At 39.8% G+C, this 17743-nt stretch overlaps 1 protein-coding gene across 2 annotated transcripts in view; it reads right to left on the reverse strand.

Moving 5' to 3' along the window:
- Positions 1-231: 231 nt before the first annotated feature.
- Positions 232-17743, reverse strand: part of LOC140211749 (neuromedin-K receptor-like) — a 68873-nt gene continuing 51361 nt past the window's right edge. For both annotated transcript variants that reach the window (XM_072281884.1, XM_072281883.1), the window contains 3 exons: positions 13945-14095; positions 10641-10837; positions 232-4328 (listed from right to left, as the gene is read on the reverse strand). In XM_072281884.1, the coding sequence (XP_072137985.1) occupies positions 4019-4328; positions 10641-10837; positions 13945-14095 (658 nt within the window). In that variant the 3' untranslated portion in view covers positions 232-4018. The remainder of the gene's footprint in view (positions 4329-10640; positions 10838-13944; positions 14096-17743) is intronic.

Genomic DNA, 17743 nt, shown 5'->3' on the forward strand with positions numbered 1-17743 from the left:
ATGGATGTAGTGTTTTGACTTGATGCACTGACGATTCTTTTCTCTCCACAGATGATGACTGTGAAATTCCTCTTGAAATTTGCCTTATTTGGAGTTACCACATACTGAAATTCGCAACCTTTGATATTTTAATTGTTCCAGATAATTGGTTTTATTCTCATTATATAGTATACTTAAAATCATGCTAAAAATATCTTTGAAACACATATTAACATATATTAAGATCACACTTTTCACATTTTGTCACATAAACAATACTGAAGGACATAAATTCATTAACCACAATAATAATGATTTACAGTAAAGAATGTACATCATTACTTCACTGTTCATATTACATGAATTAAATATTGTAAGCTGTAAAAAAATCTATTCCTTTGAGTGGTAATAACTTTCAATACACACAACATTGCAAGTTAATGACCCCATTCAAATACATTTAAAATTGAAGTATTTTAGATTACATTACAATTATGCTCCACATAGATTAATTAGTAAAATGAATTAGAAAAATCTGAAAAAAAACTCAATATACCAAGCACACTCTGTGGAGAAACAACACTCGACTTCTCAAGTCTTTGTCCTTTTGTGAAGACTCTGAGATGTCATAGATTCAGAAAATAGCAAGTGAAAGGGCAGTGCTGGGTGATAGGAGAAAGAATTGGAAGACTTATGAAATGCTTCTGTAAAGGACAGGAGATAATTCAATGGCAGAATAGAAGTGACAAGGGAAAATAAATACATCTGCACAACACCAAGCATTCAATGGTAGAATATGGGAATCAGAAACATGCAATATTAGTAAAGCAGGGCACAGATGTTCAGGATAGGATCAATTAAACTGAACTTGAATTTGCCACTGTACAGATCTCATGAACAGTGAATATAGTGGGTCAGCTGAGGTGACGTCTCAGCAAGGTGTTGCCTCCAGTACCTTGAATCGGACCCTCCTACCACCCTGTTGTATTTATTCTGTTGAGTAATACAGATTTCTACATAACTCCACAGGTGCAGCATCAGAATCATAACTCTCACCTGCTCAAGGACTGATGAAGGCTAAGAATTTGCTGAGAAAGAAGTCAAAATTGCTAGCTTCATCTTAACATGAAGACCACCAACTCTCTGTGACGATGAAGCCTAGCATAAACTGAAATGATCAACATAAAATGGAGTGAATAGGCCATCCACCCTGAGAGAAAGAAATAATTTCAACAAAGTACTGGAAAATTGTTTGCTTCTGTCTAAATAGATAATAACAGTAAAACCACTGAACTATCCATCAAACCCCAAAAAGGACAATGACTGTCTCATTGTGTGACTGTCTGTAAAAAATAGAATTTTGCAAAGTTTGGAAGCTTCAGTTTAAATATATTCAGCGTGTGGTCACAAGGACATCAATGCTGCGCACAGCTGATTAGTATCAGCACCTCTGCATGTTGTGGGAATGGAAGGGGCGAGGATATGCAGAAGTGGACTGTGCTGAGGAGGTGATTAGTGCTTCTGATAACTTTCATTACTCTCATTTTACAACTAGGGAGAATTTTTGCCACACAGCTGGGGATGGTAGCCTTTGCTATTCGGAAAACTTGATTTTAGAGAACACTTTAGTTACATATTGAGAAATCCACTAGCCATCTAATAAAGCATTTTTTTCCAACTTGCCATCTAATTGGGAACAATGAAACTTCAGCCTTTCAGGTTTTTATTGCTTTGATTTGCTTAGACAAACACATTGGGAAACAGAGACCACCCCCCCATGGACTTGAAAGTACGACAATCAAGTTGGAATGCACCTGACAGCATTGATATAAATTCTACATACCCATTTCCAAATGACAGTCTATATATTTAATTTCATGAACTACTGGTCACATGACATGTTATATGTTGAAAAGGAGTGGTCAGTAATATGTAATGTGGTGGCTGATGTGCTCATTAGGGTTCAGTATTGAATGGAATTCATTTCACTGAGATATGGATACCTTAAAGAAAGTACCGTAGAATAGAAGAGTCTGTACCTTTGTCAGTAAATTAGTTTGTGCAATAAACACAAGTCCAAATCTCAAAGTTGCTCATTTAAAAACTTGAATTTTAGGATACTAGCCTATAAAACCTGCTGAATAATGAAGACTTCTGACAGATTAGCATGATTAACCTGAAATCCTTACATAATAACAGGAGATGTAACTGCAGTTCCAACAATGTGCTTGACTCTCGACTACCTTAATGAAATAGGCTGGCAAGACATTGAGTTCCATTAAAAACCATTCATAAATGTAACAGTTCATAAAAACCATAACTAGCTTCTCTGAGAAACCGTAGATAGACAATATGTAGCTATTTTCTTTTGAAAACAAAATCTAATATCTTTGAAATGTTCATAAATTTGCAGTATGATACATAAAACTGCAAATACAACAATTATTGTCTTTGGCTTTTCTGTCTTCCATAAGCAATGATCAGATTTGTCCTGATCTGCTGTCATGATGACCCAGTAATGATGGGATAGGGAAAAGACAGTAATATAAGATCTTCTACAGCTTTGGGCATTATTTTGTATGGCCTTTTAAACCTTAACTGATTAAAGTTCAATGTCACTCAGTAATAAATAGAAACAAATTGTATGCTATCATGAATATCCTCATTTAAGATCTAATTCTAATATCTTGCACAGAATGGCTAAATATGCAGTGAGACTATTGGGTCATATTAAAAGTCATATGACTACAGGTCATATTAAAGATCTCTCAGTGCTTTAGGGAGCTGGCAATGTCTGTTAGTCACTGTGAGCACTGAACAACTTCTGACTCTTATAGTTGCTGATGTGTCATCACTAACGCTTTAATTAGCTGCTTTGTACAACAGACAAAATCCTCCTGTCTTCACTTCAGAAGGTCATTTTGAAATATTGGACTTACTACACAATTAATAAATGCTTTTTTTTCTTTTTTGATATCTTATTTCTTCTTTTTCTCTACTTCAAATGCTGAATGTTTTCTCTAAAATACATTTAAGGAACCACAAGCCTAGGGAACTTAGCAGAAAAACTTTCATTCTCCCATTAGTAAAGCTCAAATGGGGTGAATGAATCTAATAATTACTTGTGAAATTTACATAATGCAAAGATCAGTCTAGTAGACAATAAACTGTTGCACATATCACATTTCCATTTATACATTTACTCTTAAATATGTTTAATGAACAAGTAAAAACAATATAATTTTAAAAGCCAACATGTTTCTATTTTAACAAAAAAATACTGTATGTACAGTCTTTGTAGTGAGAGAACAGAAATAGCACATGACACACATCCACCTTTTACTGAGCACTCCAAGAGGTATTCAGGATACCTTGGCCCTGTTTTCTCGTTCCTTACTTTTTTTTTGGGTCAGGAAAAGAACAACTGTGAAATTTGACAGCACTTTACATTCTGTACTTTCAACCTCCTGGCTTCAGTTAATTACTTTCTAAGTATTGTTACTGCCCTTTTATTTGGGAAAGATGACAAAACTGTGGACAGCAGTTTGCCAGAAATAGTAAGTGCCCATCTAATCTACTTGTTGGTAGATAGCTTATTATTAATCAAGCTAAATCTTTATGCAGGTCTTTATGGAGTATTGGCTTGACAATTCTACACATGGGCTCAATCCCATTTCTAGTTGCTTTCCTAAAAAACCTGCATTTCCAAGCAGCAATGGAGACCAACTTGCAGAATCAAGAATGAACCGTAGCAGTGCGGTTGTGCAACAGGCTGGAATCAGCAGTGTGAAATGGAGCTCTGCTTGCTCCCTGTGGAGGCTATCAGAACTGGGCCCATGTCCTTACACAAATGATACCAATGTAGCAAAAGCTATGCTCACCTCTCCAGAATGAAATGGGATTGAACTCAAGACTATGAGTCTGAGGAAGGGAGAGTTCCACCAACTAAGCCAAAGTGACATTAAAGAAACTGCCTCCATGTTGAACAAAACCAACTGAGCAAGCCCAGGTGACTTATGAGACAATGCATTATGTTACTCTATAAGTATTCATCCAAAGATGTGTTCGTCTGGATGAAGGAGCTCGAACTTCTGGAAGTGTTTTTGGAATTATTTCGAGAGTGTCCATTGAAATTCATGTTTCGTAAATCCTTTTTCCTGTGTGCCTCGGCACCATCACTTTCAGATGTGTCAAACTCCACTGTCATGTTGGATTCCATGCGGGTGACTGTGTAAGCGCTGTTCTGTCGGGTGGGGTGAAATCTGTTCATTTGTAGTTCAAGTTCATCATAGTTGGAAAATTGAATGAAGGGACACCACTGGAAAGCTTTTTTGAACCCTGCTCGAAATCTGCAAGCACAGAAACAGTGAAAATATTGTAGCCGTTAATGCATTTTGAGCTTCGTGCTTAAAAATGTAATGATTGGTTACCAAAAAAGGCTATAGAACCAGAGAATACCCCAGTGAGCTTCAAGCTGTTCCAGTTCAGTTATAACACTGGCATCTATCTGCCAATGTGAAAAACTGGCTAGGTAATGTCCTGCTTATAAAAACACAGAACAAATCCATTGCTAATACTGCACAATCCTTCTACTCTCATCTATGGAACAGTCATCAACACTTCCATCAAGCAATATTTACTCACCAGTAGTCTCTTCACTAATGCCCAGTTTGGCATTTTGCAGGTCCAACAGATCAGACCTTATCCCCTCATTACTCATCTACAAAGCTGAACTTCAGAAGTGAGTTGGGAGGGATTGCCCTTGTCATAGAGTGACAAAAAACTACAGCACAGAAACAGGCCCTTCAGTCCAACTAGTCCATGCCTAGTTCATCAACCTGCACCAGAACCGTAGCCCTCCATACCCCTACCATCCATGTTCCCATCCAAACTTCTCTTAAACATTGCAATTGAAATCATATCCACCACTTGTGCTGGCAGCTCGTTCCACACTCTTACCAACCTCTGAGTAAAGAAGTTTGCCCTCATAGTCCCCTTAAACATTTCTCCTTTCACCCTTAATCCATGACCTCTAGCCATTGTCTTACTCAACCTCAGAAGAAATACCCTATCTATACCATTCATAATTTTGTATAGCTATATCAAATCTCCCCTCAATATGTTCTAGGGAATGAAGTTCTAACCTATTCAATCTTTCCTTATAACTCAGGTCCTCCAGACCCAGCAACATCCTTGAAAAATTTCTCTGTATTCTTTCAATCTTATTTACATCTTTCCTGTAGGTAGGTGACCAAAACTAAAACAATATTCCAAATTAGGGCTCACTGTTTCAAGGATGTCAGTGGAGAGTAAGAATTTCAGGTTGTATACTGTATACATTCTCTGATATTAAATGGAACAATTAAACCAGTGTCTTATACAACTTCAACATAACATCCTAACTCCTGTAATAATACTTTGATTTATGAAGGCCAGGATGTCAAAAGCTTTGTTTATGAACCTATCTACCTGTGATGACACATTCAATGAACTATGGATCTGTATTCCCAGATCCCTTTGTTCTACCATAATCCTCAATGTCCTAGCAATGTAAGACCTACCGCGATTGGTCTTCCCAAAGTGCAACACCTCACACAGATCTACATTAAATTCCACCCGCTATTCTTCAGCCCATTTTTTCAGCTGGTTACAAACTTTAATAGTCTTTCTTGCTGTCCACTACACCACCAGTCTTGGTGTCATCCGCAAACTTGCTGATCCAGTTATAATAAAGGCATCCGTTAGTCTTGCAAGACCATGGATCTGTGCCTGGAAAGTCTTCACTCTCCAGGGCGCAGGCCTGGGCAAGGTTGTATGGAAGACTGGCAGTTGTCCATGCTGCAAGTCTCCCCTCTCCACGACACCGATGTTGTCCAAGGGAAGGGCATTAGGACCCATACAGCTTGGCACCAGTGTCGTCGCAGAGCACTGTGTGATTAAGTGCCTTGCTCAAGGACACAACACATGTTTCCTTGGCTGGGGCTCGAACTCACGACCTTCAGATTGCTAGTCGAACGCCTTAACCACTTGGCCACATGCCCACTGATCCAGTTAAGCACGATTATTCAGATTGTTGATAGAGATGACAAACAACAATGGACCAAGCATCGATCCCTGTGGCACTCTACTGGTCACAGGCCTCCAATTAGAGGCAACCACCTACTACCACCATCTGGCTTCTGCTGCAATGCCAATGTCTAATCCAATTTTCTACCTCAATGCCATGTGACTGAACCTTCTTGACCAACCTCCCATACGGGACTTTGTCAAATGCCTTGCTGAAGTCCATGTAGACAACATCCACTGTCTTGCCTTCATCAAATTTCAATAGGTTTCATTAGGTTCAATAGGTACATTTAATGTCAGAGAATTGTATACAATATAATGCTTTAGTATTCACTATGGAAAAGGATCTTTGTGATTGTAGGGATGACTTACAACAGATTGAAAAGTTTGAGCATGTAGACATTAAGAAAGAGGATGTGCTGGAGCTTTTGGGAAGCATCAAGTTAGATATCTTTGGGACTGGATGAGATGTATCCGAAGCTACTGTGAGAGGCAAGGGAGAAGACTGCTGAGCCTCTGGCAATGATCTTTGTATCATCAATAGGGACGGGAGAGATTCCACAGAATTGGAGGGTTGCAGATGTTGTTCCTTTATTCAAGAAAGGAAGTAGAGAAAGCCCAGGAAATTATAGACCAGTGAGTCTTACTTCACTGGTTAGTAAGTTGATGGAAAAGATCTTGAGAGGCAGGATTTATGAACCTTTGAAGAAGCATAATATGATTAGGAATAGTCATCATGACTTTGTCAAAGGCAGGTCGTGCCTTACAAGCCTGATTGAAGTTTTTGAGGATGTGACTAAACATGTTGATGAAGGTAGAGCAGTAGATGTAGTGTATATGGATTTCAGCAAGGCATTTGATAAGGTACCCCATGCAGGGTTTATTGAGAAGGTAAGGAGGCATATGATCCAAGGGGACCTTGCTTTGTGGATCCAGAATTGGCTTGCCCACAGAAGGCAAAGAGTGGTTGCAGATGAGTCATATTCTGCATGGAGGTCGATGACCAGTGGAGTGCCTCAGGGATCTGTTCTGGGACCCCTTTTCTTGTGATTTTTGTAAATGACGTGGATGCGGAAGTGGAGGGATGGGTTAGTAAATTTGCTGATGACACAAAGGTTGTGGGTGTTGTGGATAGTGTGGAGGGCTCTCAAAGGTTACAGCGGGACATTGATAGGATGCAAAACTGGGCTGAGAAGTGGCAGATAGAGTTCAACCCAGATAAGTGGGAGGTGGTTCATCTTGGTAGGTCAAAATGGATAGCCAGAGGCTTTTTCCCAGGGCTGAAATGGCTAACATGAGAGGGCACAGTTTTAAGGTGCTTGAAAGTAGATACAGAGGAGATGTCAGGGGTAAGTTTTTTTTACGCAGAGAGTGGTGAGTGCGTGGAATAGGCTGCTGGCGAATGTGGTGAAGGAGGACACAATAGAGTCTTTTAAGAGACTCATGGATAGGTGCATGGAGCTTAGAAAAATAGAGGGCTATGGGTAACCCTAGGTAAGTCCTAAAGAAAGTACATGTTCGGCATAGCATTGTGGGCTGAAGGGCCTGTAATGTGCTGTAGGTTTGCTATGTTTCCATATACCTTGAATTTTTTTTTCCTGGTAACTTCATTGAAAAACTCTACAGGTCATAAGTACAAAGCGAGTAGAGCAGGGGCTAAGCACACAGCCTTGTGGTGCACCTGTGCTGATGGAGATTGTGGGGGAGATGTTGGGTTGTGTAAGTGAGGAAATCAAAGATCCAGTTGCACGAGGATGTAGTGAGGCTTAGGGCTTGGAGTTTACTGATTAGTTTTGAAGGGATGGTGGTATTGAATGCCAAGCTATAGACGATAAAGAGCATCCTGATGTATGCACCTTCACTGTTCAGATGTTCTGGAGTCAAGTGAAGAGCCAATGAAATGGCATCTGCTGTTGACTTGTGATAGCAGGCAAACTGGAGCAGATCCAAGTGGGCTCTGAAGCAGGAGTTGAAATGTTCCACCACCAGCCTCAAAGCACTCCATCACAGTGGATGTATGTGCTACTGGACGATAGTCATTGAGGCAAGTTTAATTTATTATCCCCAGTTCAGATCAGTAGTTTCCTAGCCCTTTATATAGGCCAGAATTTCATGAGGCCTTTTGCTTGTTTTCTGTACCTTCCAGTAAGCCTCTTTGGATCTTTGTAGCTTCAAACCTTTCTTTGTTTTGGAAACACTCTTTTCTATTCCATTATTTTATTTAGGTCCAAAATGGATTACCTTGCTTTTGTTTGCAAAGAAATCTACTTGTAAGAGTTTTCTTTTTATCCTTTTGCTTAAATTACTGATAATTAAATGGGAAAATCTCTGGGAAATAGACTTCTGTGTGAACAAATGTAAGGCCATCTATTTTGTAATTTAATGCTTTCATCTATACTAGAGACAACATGTCAGCTCTTTGTGTTTGTGTACAGGTAGATATATGGTTTTCTCTCCCATGATCTGAATGAGTTATAAATGCAACAGTTCTGGATTTGACCAAGACTGTCTTTGATATGATGAGACAGAGATTATTCATGGTAAACAGGGCAAATCTGTTAATGGGTAAAATGATGGTGTGGTCATGGGAAATGTTCAAGAAAATACTTAATATGATAGGAAATCATTTTGAGCCCCTAAAGGGCAAGAACATTGCTTGAAATGGAAAACAATCACTGGTGACTAATGCTTTACATAAACCAAAATCAAGCATATAAAATGAAAAGAAAAAACTGGCACAATTCTGAGCATCAGGGAAGCAAAGAACAAGATAAAGGTAACAAAATTGATTGATCTACAAAAAGAGGAGCAGGTAAATTTTGCAAAAGGTATTAAAATAATTGCAGAAGAGATCTTAAACTATTATTTACTGGGAAGGAAATAGTCAGGAGCAATGTAGGCACCTTAAAAACTAAAAAGTGATATTAAAAATGAAATTGTGAGTATAGCAGTGATCTTGAATAATCAATGTTACTAAGGGAAAGGACAGGATTCTCTACAATCTCAGGAAGCCAATATTGCGTGATGGATGGCATTTGCTACAATTTGTCACTAAAACATGACACAGGCCCTTAAAAAGATTCTACAACCTTTGGAGCTCTCTAATATTTCCAGTGTTATACTGAACATGATCAAACACTATATAAAAAGTCCACCACCCATTAGACTGATGGGTCCACCTAATATCCCATGTTATGTGGGTAATGAGTCAGATCATTAAATCCGACTTCTCTTTCTGATATTGTAAAGAAAACCCTCTGGACCCTCAGCTATTAATCTGCTCAAACAAATCCTCAGCTTCTGTGCCACAGTTCCCACTAAACCATCGCATTCTGACATCCAGTACAGAACTCATCTCCACTGCCTTGTCCAAGGAATGCAGACCCAAACTACTTCCACAGGTTTGCTTTGTATTGGCACAACTGATTGGGTTATATCAAGCACTATTAGCCCTGCCATAATTCTGTACAACTTCAGGATTCACATGGAATTGGATATTCCTGCCTTCTTGTTTCAACTACAAAATCTTTCCTTGTCTCTTCAACATTCCCTTAACTGAAGACAAACAATGTCATCTGGAGCCAAAGCTTCATAAACATGCTTTGACTTCCTTACTCCTGGAGTCATAGAGCTATAGGACCATAGTGCATTGAAATAAGCTCTTTACCCCACCAGGACTACACTGACTATCAAGTGCCTATTAATGCTAATCCCATTCACCTACACATGGTCTGTACTCCTCTGTGTCTTGGCAATTCGAAGTGATCATCATGATGCTTAAATATCGTGGGCATGCCACTTTCAAGAACATATGCGCATATACCTCGTTTGCTCTCTTTCTATGTCTCTTTTGGAATTGTGCCATATCATTGATAATATCACTCCTCCTTCTTAGCATTACTCAGCATTGTTCCAATCCACTTCACCAACCTATTGACATAGCCTTGAAGCCTTTTGCTATTCCCACTTTGTCTTTTTTTTTGTTATGTTTGACCCAAAGGTGAAAATTTTAATTTAAATATTTGTGCCTTCATTAAGAACATCTGCTTGCTTTTCCATGACATTGTCCAGCTGCTGTTCATCTAGTGTTGACAACCACGTTTCACTTTCTTTTGTAACTCCCGTCTACCCATCACTTCTGTGCTCTCTGCAATAATAGTTTCTTATAAGCAATCTAGCACTTTGTCCCTACCCACCCCACTTCTAAACTCCTCCAGGCGCGGAGACGTCCATTTCTCAGTGTTTCGACTCAATGACTTTAAACGCTTATCATTGACTGAGGTGCAGTTTGCTGCTAAGGCCTTCAGTTTACAATTCAATTTCTATATCTGTCCATCACTCCCCATCTTACCCAAGCTTTTGTAAATCTGCTATGACACCTTTATAACAAATTTTGTTGAATAACACTCAGCAGAATGACTTAGGGTACAGTATTTTTGGTCTCATTATTACCTGCAGCTTAAATGTGAAGGTATTGTTTTGAGCAGTCTTCAAATTCATCACTAACCAATTAAAGCACCAGGGACTTACTCACAAATCATTTGAATTTCAATGCTGAGTAGAGAGACATCTTCACCCTAGGTGAGTTGACTTACCTGCTGTTGAGGCAGCAGTATATGATAGGGTTGTGCATGTTGGAACTCATTGCCAGTAAGAACACAGCCAAGTAAACTTGCTGTATGGGCTTCCATCTACTCACATTTGGGTACTGTTTGGTGACAAGAAAGAAGATGTGGTAGGGAAGCCAGCAAATGGTGAAGGTGAAAACTACCACAATCATCATTTTAACAACCTATAGAAGAAAACAAATGAGCAGATGAATAATAATCAATGACATCACCCATTCATTATTTCTAAACAGTGGCAAAGTGATGTAATACATTAAATACAGCTCTTTAGTACCTCAGGACATCACAAAGCACTTTACAGCTTTAGGAGTCACTCCTATTGTCAGAGAGAAGGAAACAGGAACAAATTTCACAGTCAGATCTCACAATAATACATAACAATAATCTCCAAAATACCCAGCAGAATTGAAACAGAGTTAGCAATTTAGATCAGTCACTTGGCATCAGGGCAGTCAAGCAATAACTGCATCAGGGCACCAATCGGTGTTATGGGTCGTTTTACATCCAGCTCAGACTGCAGGTAGCACCACGATTTCTGCCACTTAAAACAAGTCCTGCACCAAACCTGATCTTTTTTCTTTTACAAGTTTTTTTAAAATCTCCCCAAAAGCACCATGATACCTTCTGTCATGGCAAATACACAGAGCCTTTGACTACTGTGCTCTGAGCGACACACAAGCTGCAAACAAAATAAATATGCTGATTTGAAATGTGGTCATCGTTTAGAAATGGAATGAGGTAATGCAATGTTTAAGATATTCAGACAATGTGGGTCTGCTTTATGGGATTTCTTAAAGATATATATTCGACTTTCTGTGCTGACAGAGCAACAGCTGTACTATTGGAGCTGCTTGCATTAGGGAAGGATGAGGTTCTGAGGTTCTGCCCTCTCAAATACATCTCACAAACCAATGACAGAACAGGATACTCACCTGTTTGTTTTGGGTGATACTCATCACCGTGTGAACAATTCTAATGCTTGGGCAATCCAAACAATAGTGCAATGTAAGTCATTGAAGCTTGCTGTACTGAAACTGATAGGCATGGCTCCTATGTTATTGCTAATAAGCGCTTATGAAGTAGAAAGAGCTGTGTAACATCTGAAGTCCCTCAGAAGCTTTGTAAGGAGTATATGTGCTTTATTTTCCATCCAATGGGGAAATTTCATTTCAAATATTGCACACACTCAACCGAACCAGAAAGCTGTTGCTACATTAACTCATACAAATCACCCCTCAGTTTGAAATGAATTCCGGTGAATAGAGGTCCTAGTGGACAGGGTTTTGTTCCAGTCTGTATGAACTTACCCATCTAGGGTTACTGGAATGGGCAGATCATATTGTGAGGAAAGATCGGAAAGACTAGGCTTGCATTTATTGAGTTTAGATAAGAGAAACTGATGGAAACACATGGGATATTGAGTGGTCTTGACAGGATATCTTGTAGGAGAATCTAGAACTAGAGATCACTTCACTGTTCAAAATACGAAGTTGTCCATTTCGACAGGTGAATTTTTTTTCTTCAAAGGGCAATGAGACTTTGGTACTTGCCTCCTGACAGGTCAGTGAAATAATCTGAATATTTGTAGGGAAAAGTCAGTACATACTAGATAAGAAAGGGAGGGAATTAAGGGGATGAGGTTACAATCCGATCAGCTCCAACTTTTTTTAAACAGAAGACCAGGGGAGGGGTCCCAGTATCCTACTCCTGCTTTTATCTCATAGGTTTGTACGTATCAGGCAATCAAAATATAGATTGAGGGAAGGCCAATGACCTCTTTACCTTCGGCCCAAATCACCTTACACTGCATCAGTTTGCACAGCAACCACTTGTGAAGTATCTGCAATGTCCAATTTACTAACCAGATTGGCCATGCTCTTAAGGTTTCAATCTGTAACTTGAGCATTACATCCATTCCAGCCTTCACCTGGGGCTTTACTCACCAACTCCTATGCTTGTTCCACTATAGGTTTCTTAATGAAACATGCGACCCTTGGTGATTTCAATGTTCTCCCTGGCCTCGTTAACCTTCCTGGATTCTCTGTGCCTAAGTGATTCTAGTTTGAAATTCCCAACTTCACAATAATATCCCATCAGAACTCACCATTCCCCACATTCAATGCTCAACTCTAGACATCTCAAGAACTCTGGTTTGAGGTCCTGTGTTACTTCCCATCATTCTACTCCTCTGCCTGCATCAGCTACCTATGCTCCACATTGAAATTCCAGTTCCATCAGGGATGATGCCATACCAGACCACCAGACTCAAAATAGTTACTTTCCCTAAGCAGTAATACTAATCAGCACCTCCAACCACTAACCCATGCCCGCACACCCCCAACCACTACTACTTTATCATTTCCTGTCAGTCACCTTAGGTACAGACACTGTAGCCAATAATCCTGTGCCTAGTGTCAATTTATGGACAAACAATCTACGTATACAAGCTATCTTATGTATCTATATTTATTGTGATTTTTTTGAAAAATGTGTTCTTTATTGTGACATCAGATTGAGTAACAAGTATTTCATTCTCCTTTACATTTGTGTACAGGAAATTACATTTATCAATCTTGAATCGTGAATGAAGTGCCTCGAGACGCTGAATATAATGTTAAATGTCAGTGAAGTGAAATGGTGCAAATTACCTTCCATGTTTCCCTACAGTAGATCAGTGACTCCACTCCACCAGCTGTGTTTCTGTGTCATTCAGCTGTCATATTGACTAAGGATATCAACATCCAGATTAAGATCAAGTAAAGCTGTATATAAAACCCTAAAGTGTAGGAGCAAAATGGGGCTATTTGCCCTTCGACATATTTAAAGCAATGGTGAAATAGTGGAAAACAACACAGAAATTCAGCCAAGACCATTTTGGATATTCAAAGGCATGAGGATGTACTTTGCAGATCCATGCTTAACTTCAGACCTCCGATCTAATTATTTGAGATGTCAAGAGAAAGGTCACTGGTGGAGGGCTCCGGGTTTGGGTTATACTTTTGGTCTTCATGTCAGAAAGATTGCAGACACAAAATTTTCAACGTCAGCATTGCAATAATATAAAATTTAATAATTATATCCAAGGATAATGGCTGTATGCTATAAGATCAAGCAATAAAATATGTCCACCTGTGTCTTATTCCAATGTGAAATTATTTGTCTCAACCTTAGGAACATTTTACACCATGTAAAATTCAATGCTACATTAAATGTGACAAGTTCTGGCAGAGAAATGTAACATTATTTGCTTCAGAGCAGATCTTGTTATTACCTTTCGCTTAGCTTTGAGCTGCTCATGGTAGCTTTCTGATGTATCACCGGGAATTGCCCCGCCCCACAGCGTGATTCCAATGATGGCATACGTGATACCCATCACAACCAAAGGCAGCACGTATCCCAGGATCAACAAAGCAATTTGGTATCTATAAGTGGAAGTCAGATAATAAATAACACAAACTGATTACCAAAAGGACAGCAATTTCACATGAATGGATAATGCTCAGTGTATTTATACGAGTCACTTCTGGCAGTCCGACTATTGACCTACATGGCTGCTCAGTCTAATTTCCTTAGCCATCTTAGCTGTTGAAGTCATGTTGAATATTTAAAAGAAATAAGTTGTCTTCTTTCCTCCTTACTTACTATCATCTCCCCTTGTCTCAGTGGGGTTTGAATCCTAGCCCAGACACGCTCTGCAGTCCTTCACTCTCATCGTGCTGACCGTTACCCTCATGCTTGTGCTTATCCAAATGAACTCGAAATTCTTTCATGTTTTCCCCACCTTATTTAAAGTTTGCTGAATTTTGTATCCAACTCCACAGCTTTGATCCTCTGATATGTTTTACACTGGTTCTCCACCTCTCGTGCTCTAACTTTGAACTTAATCATTCATTTACTGTCTTTATGTTATTTTTCCTACTAATACACTTCTTATTTCTGGTAAACCTCTGACAATATCATTCTGGCCCTTTGAAGTTCCTGCCTGGTGCCTGCATCTTGTCCCCACACTGTTCTCCCTGAAGTTAATATTACTTCAGTTTCCAAGAATGGAAAAAGTTGTGCAAGATGTTAAGAAATGGCAAACTTCAGCGGCCTGAGGCAATGTAAGGGTTCTCCTACAGTTAAGGTTCAAGATTCTCAACCAAAGCTATTGACAGGCTGAGGAACACCAGTCTCTTTCATGCTGCAGTAAGGACTATTCCTCCCTCTGATTTTTCTTTCTTTACCAGTGCTATAATGATTGAGCATATGCTAGCTAGAGATTAATAACCTACTGCAGGCTTCTGTTTAAAATATTCAGTTGTACTTGGTCTTTGTATATATCACTTATTTTTCTTGATTTGAGTTTAGAGAACTAAACAAAATTACTTGAGATGAAGGCAGAGGGGTGTCCATTAGGAAGTCTGTGGATCAAGTTACTCTCAAGAACCAGGGCACACAGAGAAGTTTAAAAATTCCCTCATTTTTTGATGTATTTTTTTATCAGAGGAAATATCACACTGAGCTCCTCTTTGCATTCTCAAGTGAATATAAACAATCTCAGGAAAGTATTTCAAGGAAGAAATGGGGCACTTATTCCATTGTATAAATGTTGACCAGGAACTTGACAAGCGACATACTAAATCAGATGACTGATCATAGGTGCCTCCTGCACTGCTCATATTGGTAGCTGTGCTGAAACATCACAATAATAAACAATTGGCTGTAAAGTGCTCTGTGTGTCAAGCTGTTGCTATGATGTATCTAGTGTGGTAGTGTAGTGAATAGCACTTGTCTCCCTCACTTTCAGCTTCCATTGCTGGCAAGCAGCCTCGCAAAAAGGAGAGCTGAATGTGTAAGCCTCTCCCTGCAAGTACACAGCCTCTCCAACAGCAAGCCTCATGTAGAGCCGCCTCGCTGGCAACATGGAAACTGAACTCTTTTTAGACTCAGGCTGAACTACAGAGGACAGGGAGGAGGTCTTGCTCCTGCAACCGTGGCACATGCCCCGGTGCTCGTGAACCAGATCCCCAGCTACGGGTGAGTAGCCCCACTACCTTGTGGGCAGCCTCGGGAGAGGCGAAGGCTGAGGGAGTAAACCCAGACAGAAAGTCCAGAGCAGAGCCTCCAAGGCGGCTGGATGTCATTGAACATCCTTTCAGAAGCTCCTGCAACCAAGCCTCATGCTTAATAGTTGGAGAGGGGTTCTTTTCATGAAACTCTGCACCCTTTTTTCTCCAAACATACCTTTGCTCATTACGGCCAGAAAGTTCTATTCAAAAGGTTCAAAGGAACATTTAAACAAGCCTGATGCATTTTGGAAACAAGTCCTGTGGACTGATGAAGTTAAAATAGAACTTTTTGGCCGCAATGAACAAAGGTATGTTTGGAGAAAAAATGGTGCAGAGTTGCATGAAAAGAACCCCTCTCCAACTGTTAAGCACGGGGGTGGATTGATCATGCTTTGGTTTTGTATTGCAGCCAGTGGCATGGGGGACATTTACTGGTAGAGTGAAGAATGAATTCATTTAAATACCAGCAAATTCTGGAAGCAAACAACAAACCGTCTGTAAAAAAGCAGAAGATGAAAAGAAGGTGGCTTCTACAACAGGATAATAAACCTAAATACACCTTAAAATCCACAATGGACTACCTCAAGAGGTGCAAGCTGAAGGTTTTGCCATGGGCCTCACAGTCCCCTGTCCTAAATATCATCAAGAATCTGTGGCTAGACCTCAAAAGAGCAGTGCATGCAAGATGCAAGACGGCCCAAGAATCTTACAGAACTAGAAGCCTTTTGCAAGGAAGAATGTGTGAAAATCCCCCAAACAAGAATTGAAAGACTCTTAGCTGGCTACAAAAAGCGTTTACAAGCTGTGATACTTGCCAAAGGGGGTATTACTAAGTACTGCCATGCAGGGTGCCCAACTTTTGCTTCGGGCCCTTTTCCTTTTTTGTTATTTTGAAACCGTAAAAGATGGAAATAAAAAAGTTTTCTTGCTTAAAATATTAAAGAACTGTGTCATCTTTAACTTTATGCCTTTTGGAAATCAGGTCATCTTTTACTTGCGCCCACTATATTATAGAGCACCTTCAAACAACAGCATTGTTCAAGGATGCTCCTTAATGCACTATATAACCATATAACAATTACAGCATGGAAACAGGCCATCTCAGCCCTTCTAGTCCATGCCGAACTCTTACTCTCACCTAGTCCCACCGACCCGCACTCAGCCCATAACCCTCCATTCCTTTCCTGTCCATATAGTTGTCCAATTTAACTTTAAGCGACATTGAACCTGCCTCAACCACTTCTGCTGGAAGCACGTTCCACACAGCTACCACTCTCTGAGTAAAGAAGTTCCCCCACATGTTACCCCTAAACTTTTGCCCTTTAACTCTCAACTCATGTCCTCTTTTTTGAATCTCCCCCACTCTCAATAGAAAAAGCCTATCCATGTCAACTCTATCTATCCCCCTCATAATTTTAAATACCTCTATCAAGTCCCCCCTCAACCTTCTACATGCCAAAGAGTAAAGACCCAACTTGTTCAACCTTTCTCTGTAACTTAGGTGGTGAAACTCAGGTAACATTCTAGTAAATCTTCTCTGTACTCTCTCTATTTTGTTGACATCTTTCCTATATTCGGTGACCAAAACTGTACACAATACTCCAAATTTGGCCTCACCAATGCCTTAAACAATTTCAACATTACATCCCAACTCCTATACTCAATGCTCTGATTTATAAAGGCCAGCATACCAAAAAGCTTTCTTCACCACCCTATCCACATGAGATTCCACCTTCAGGGAACTATGCACCGTTATCCCTAGATCCCTCTGTTCTGCTGTATTCTTCAATGCCCTACCATTTACCACGTATGTCCTATTTTGATTAGTCCTACCAAAGTGTAGCAGCTCACATTTTTCAGCATTAAACTCCATCTGCCATCTTTCAGCCCACTCTTCTAACTGGCCTAAATCTCTCTGCAAGCTTTGAAAACCTACTTCATTATCCACAACTCCACCTATCTTAGTATCATCTGCATACTTACTCATCCAATTTACCACCCCATCATCCAGATCATTAA

This window comes from Mobula birostris, chromosome 17 (assembly GCF_030028105.1).
Source record: "Mobula birostris isolate sMobBir1 chromosome 17, sMobBir1.hap1, whole genome shotgun sequence".
Classification (NCBI taxonomy): Eukaryota; Metazoa; Chordata; class Chondrichthyes; order Myliobatiformes; family Myliobatidae; genus Mobula; species Mobula birostris.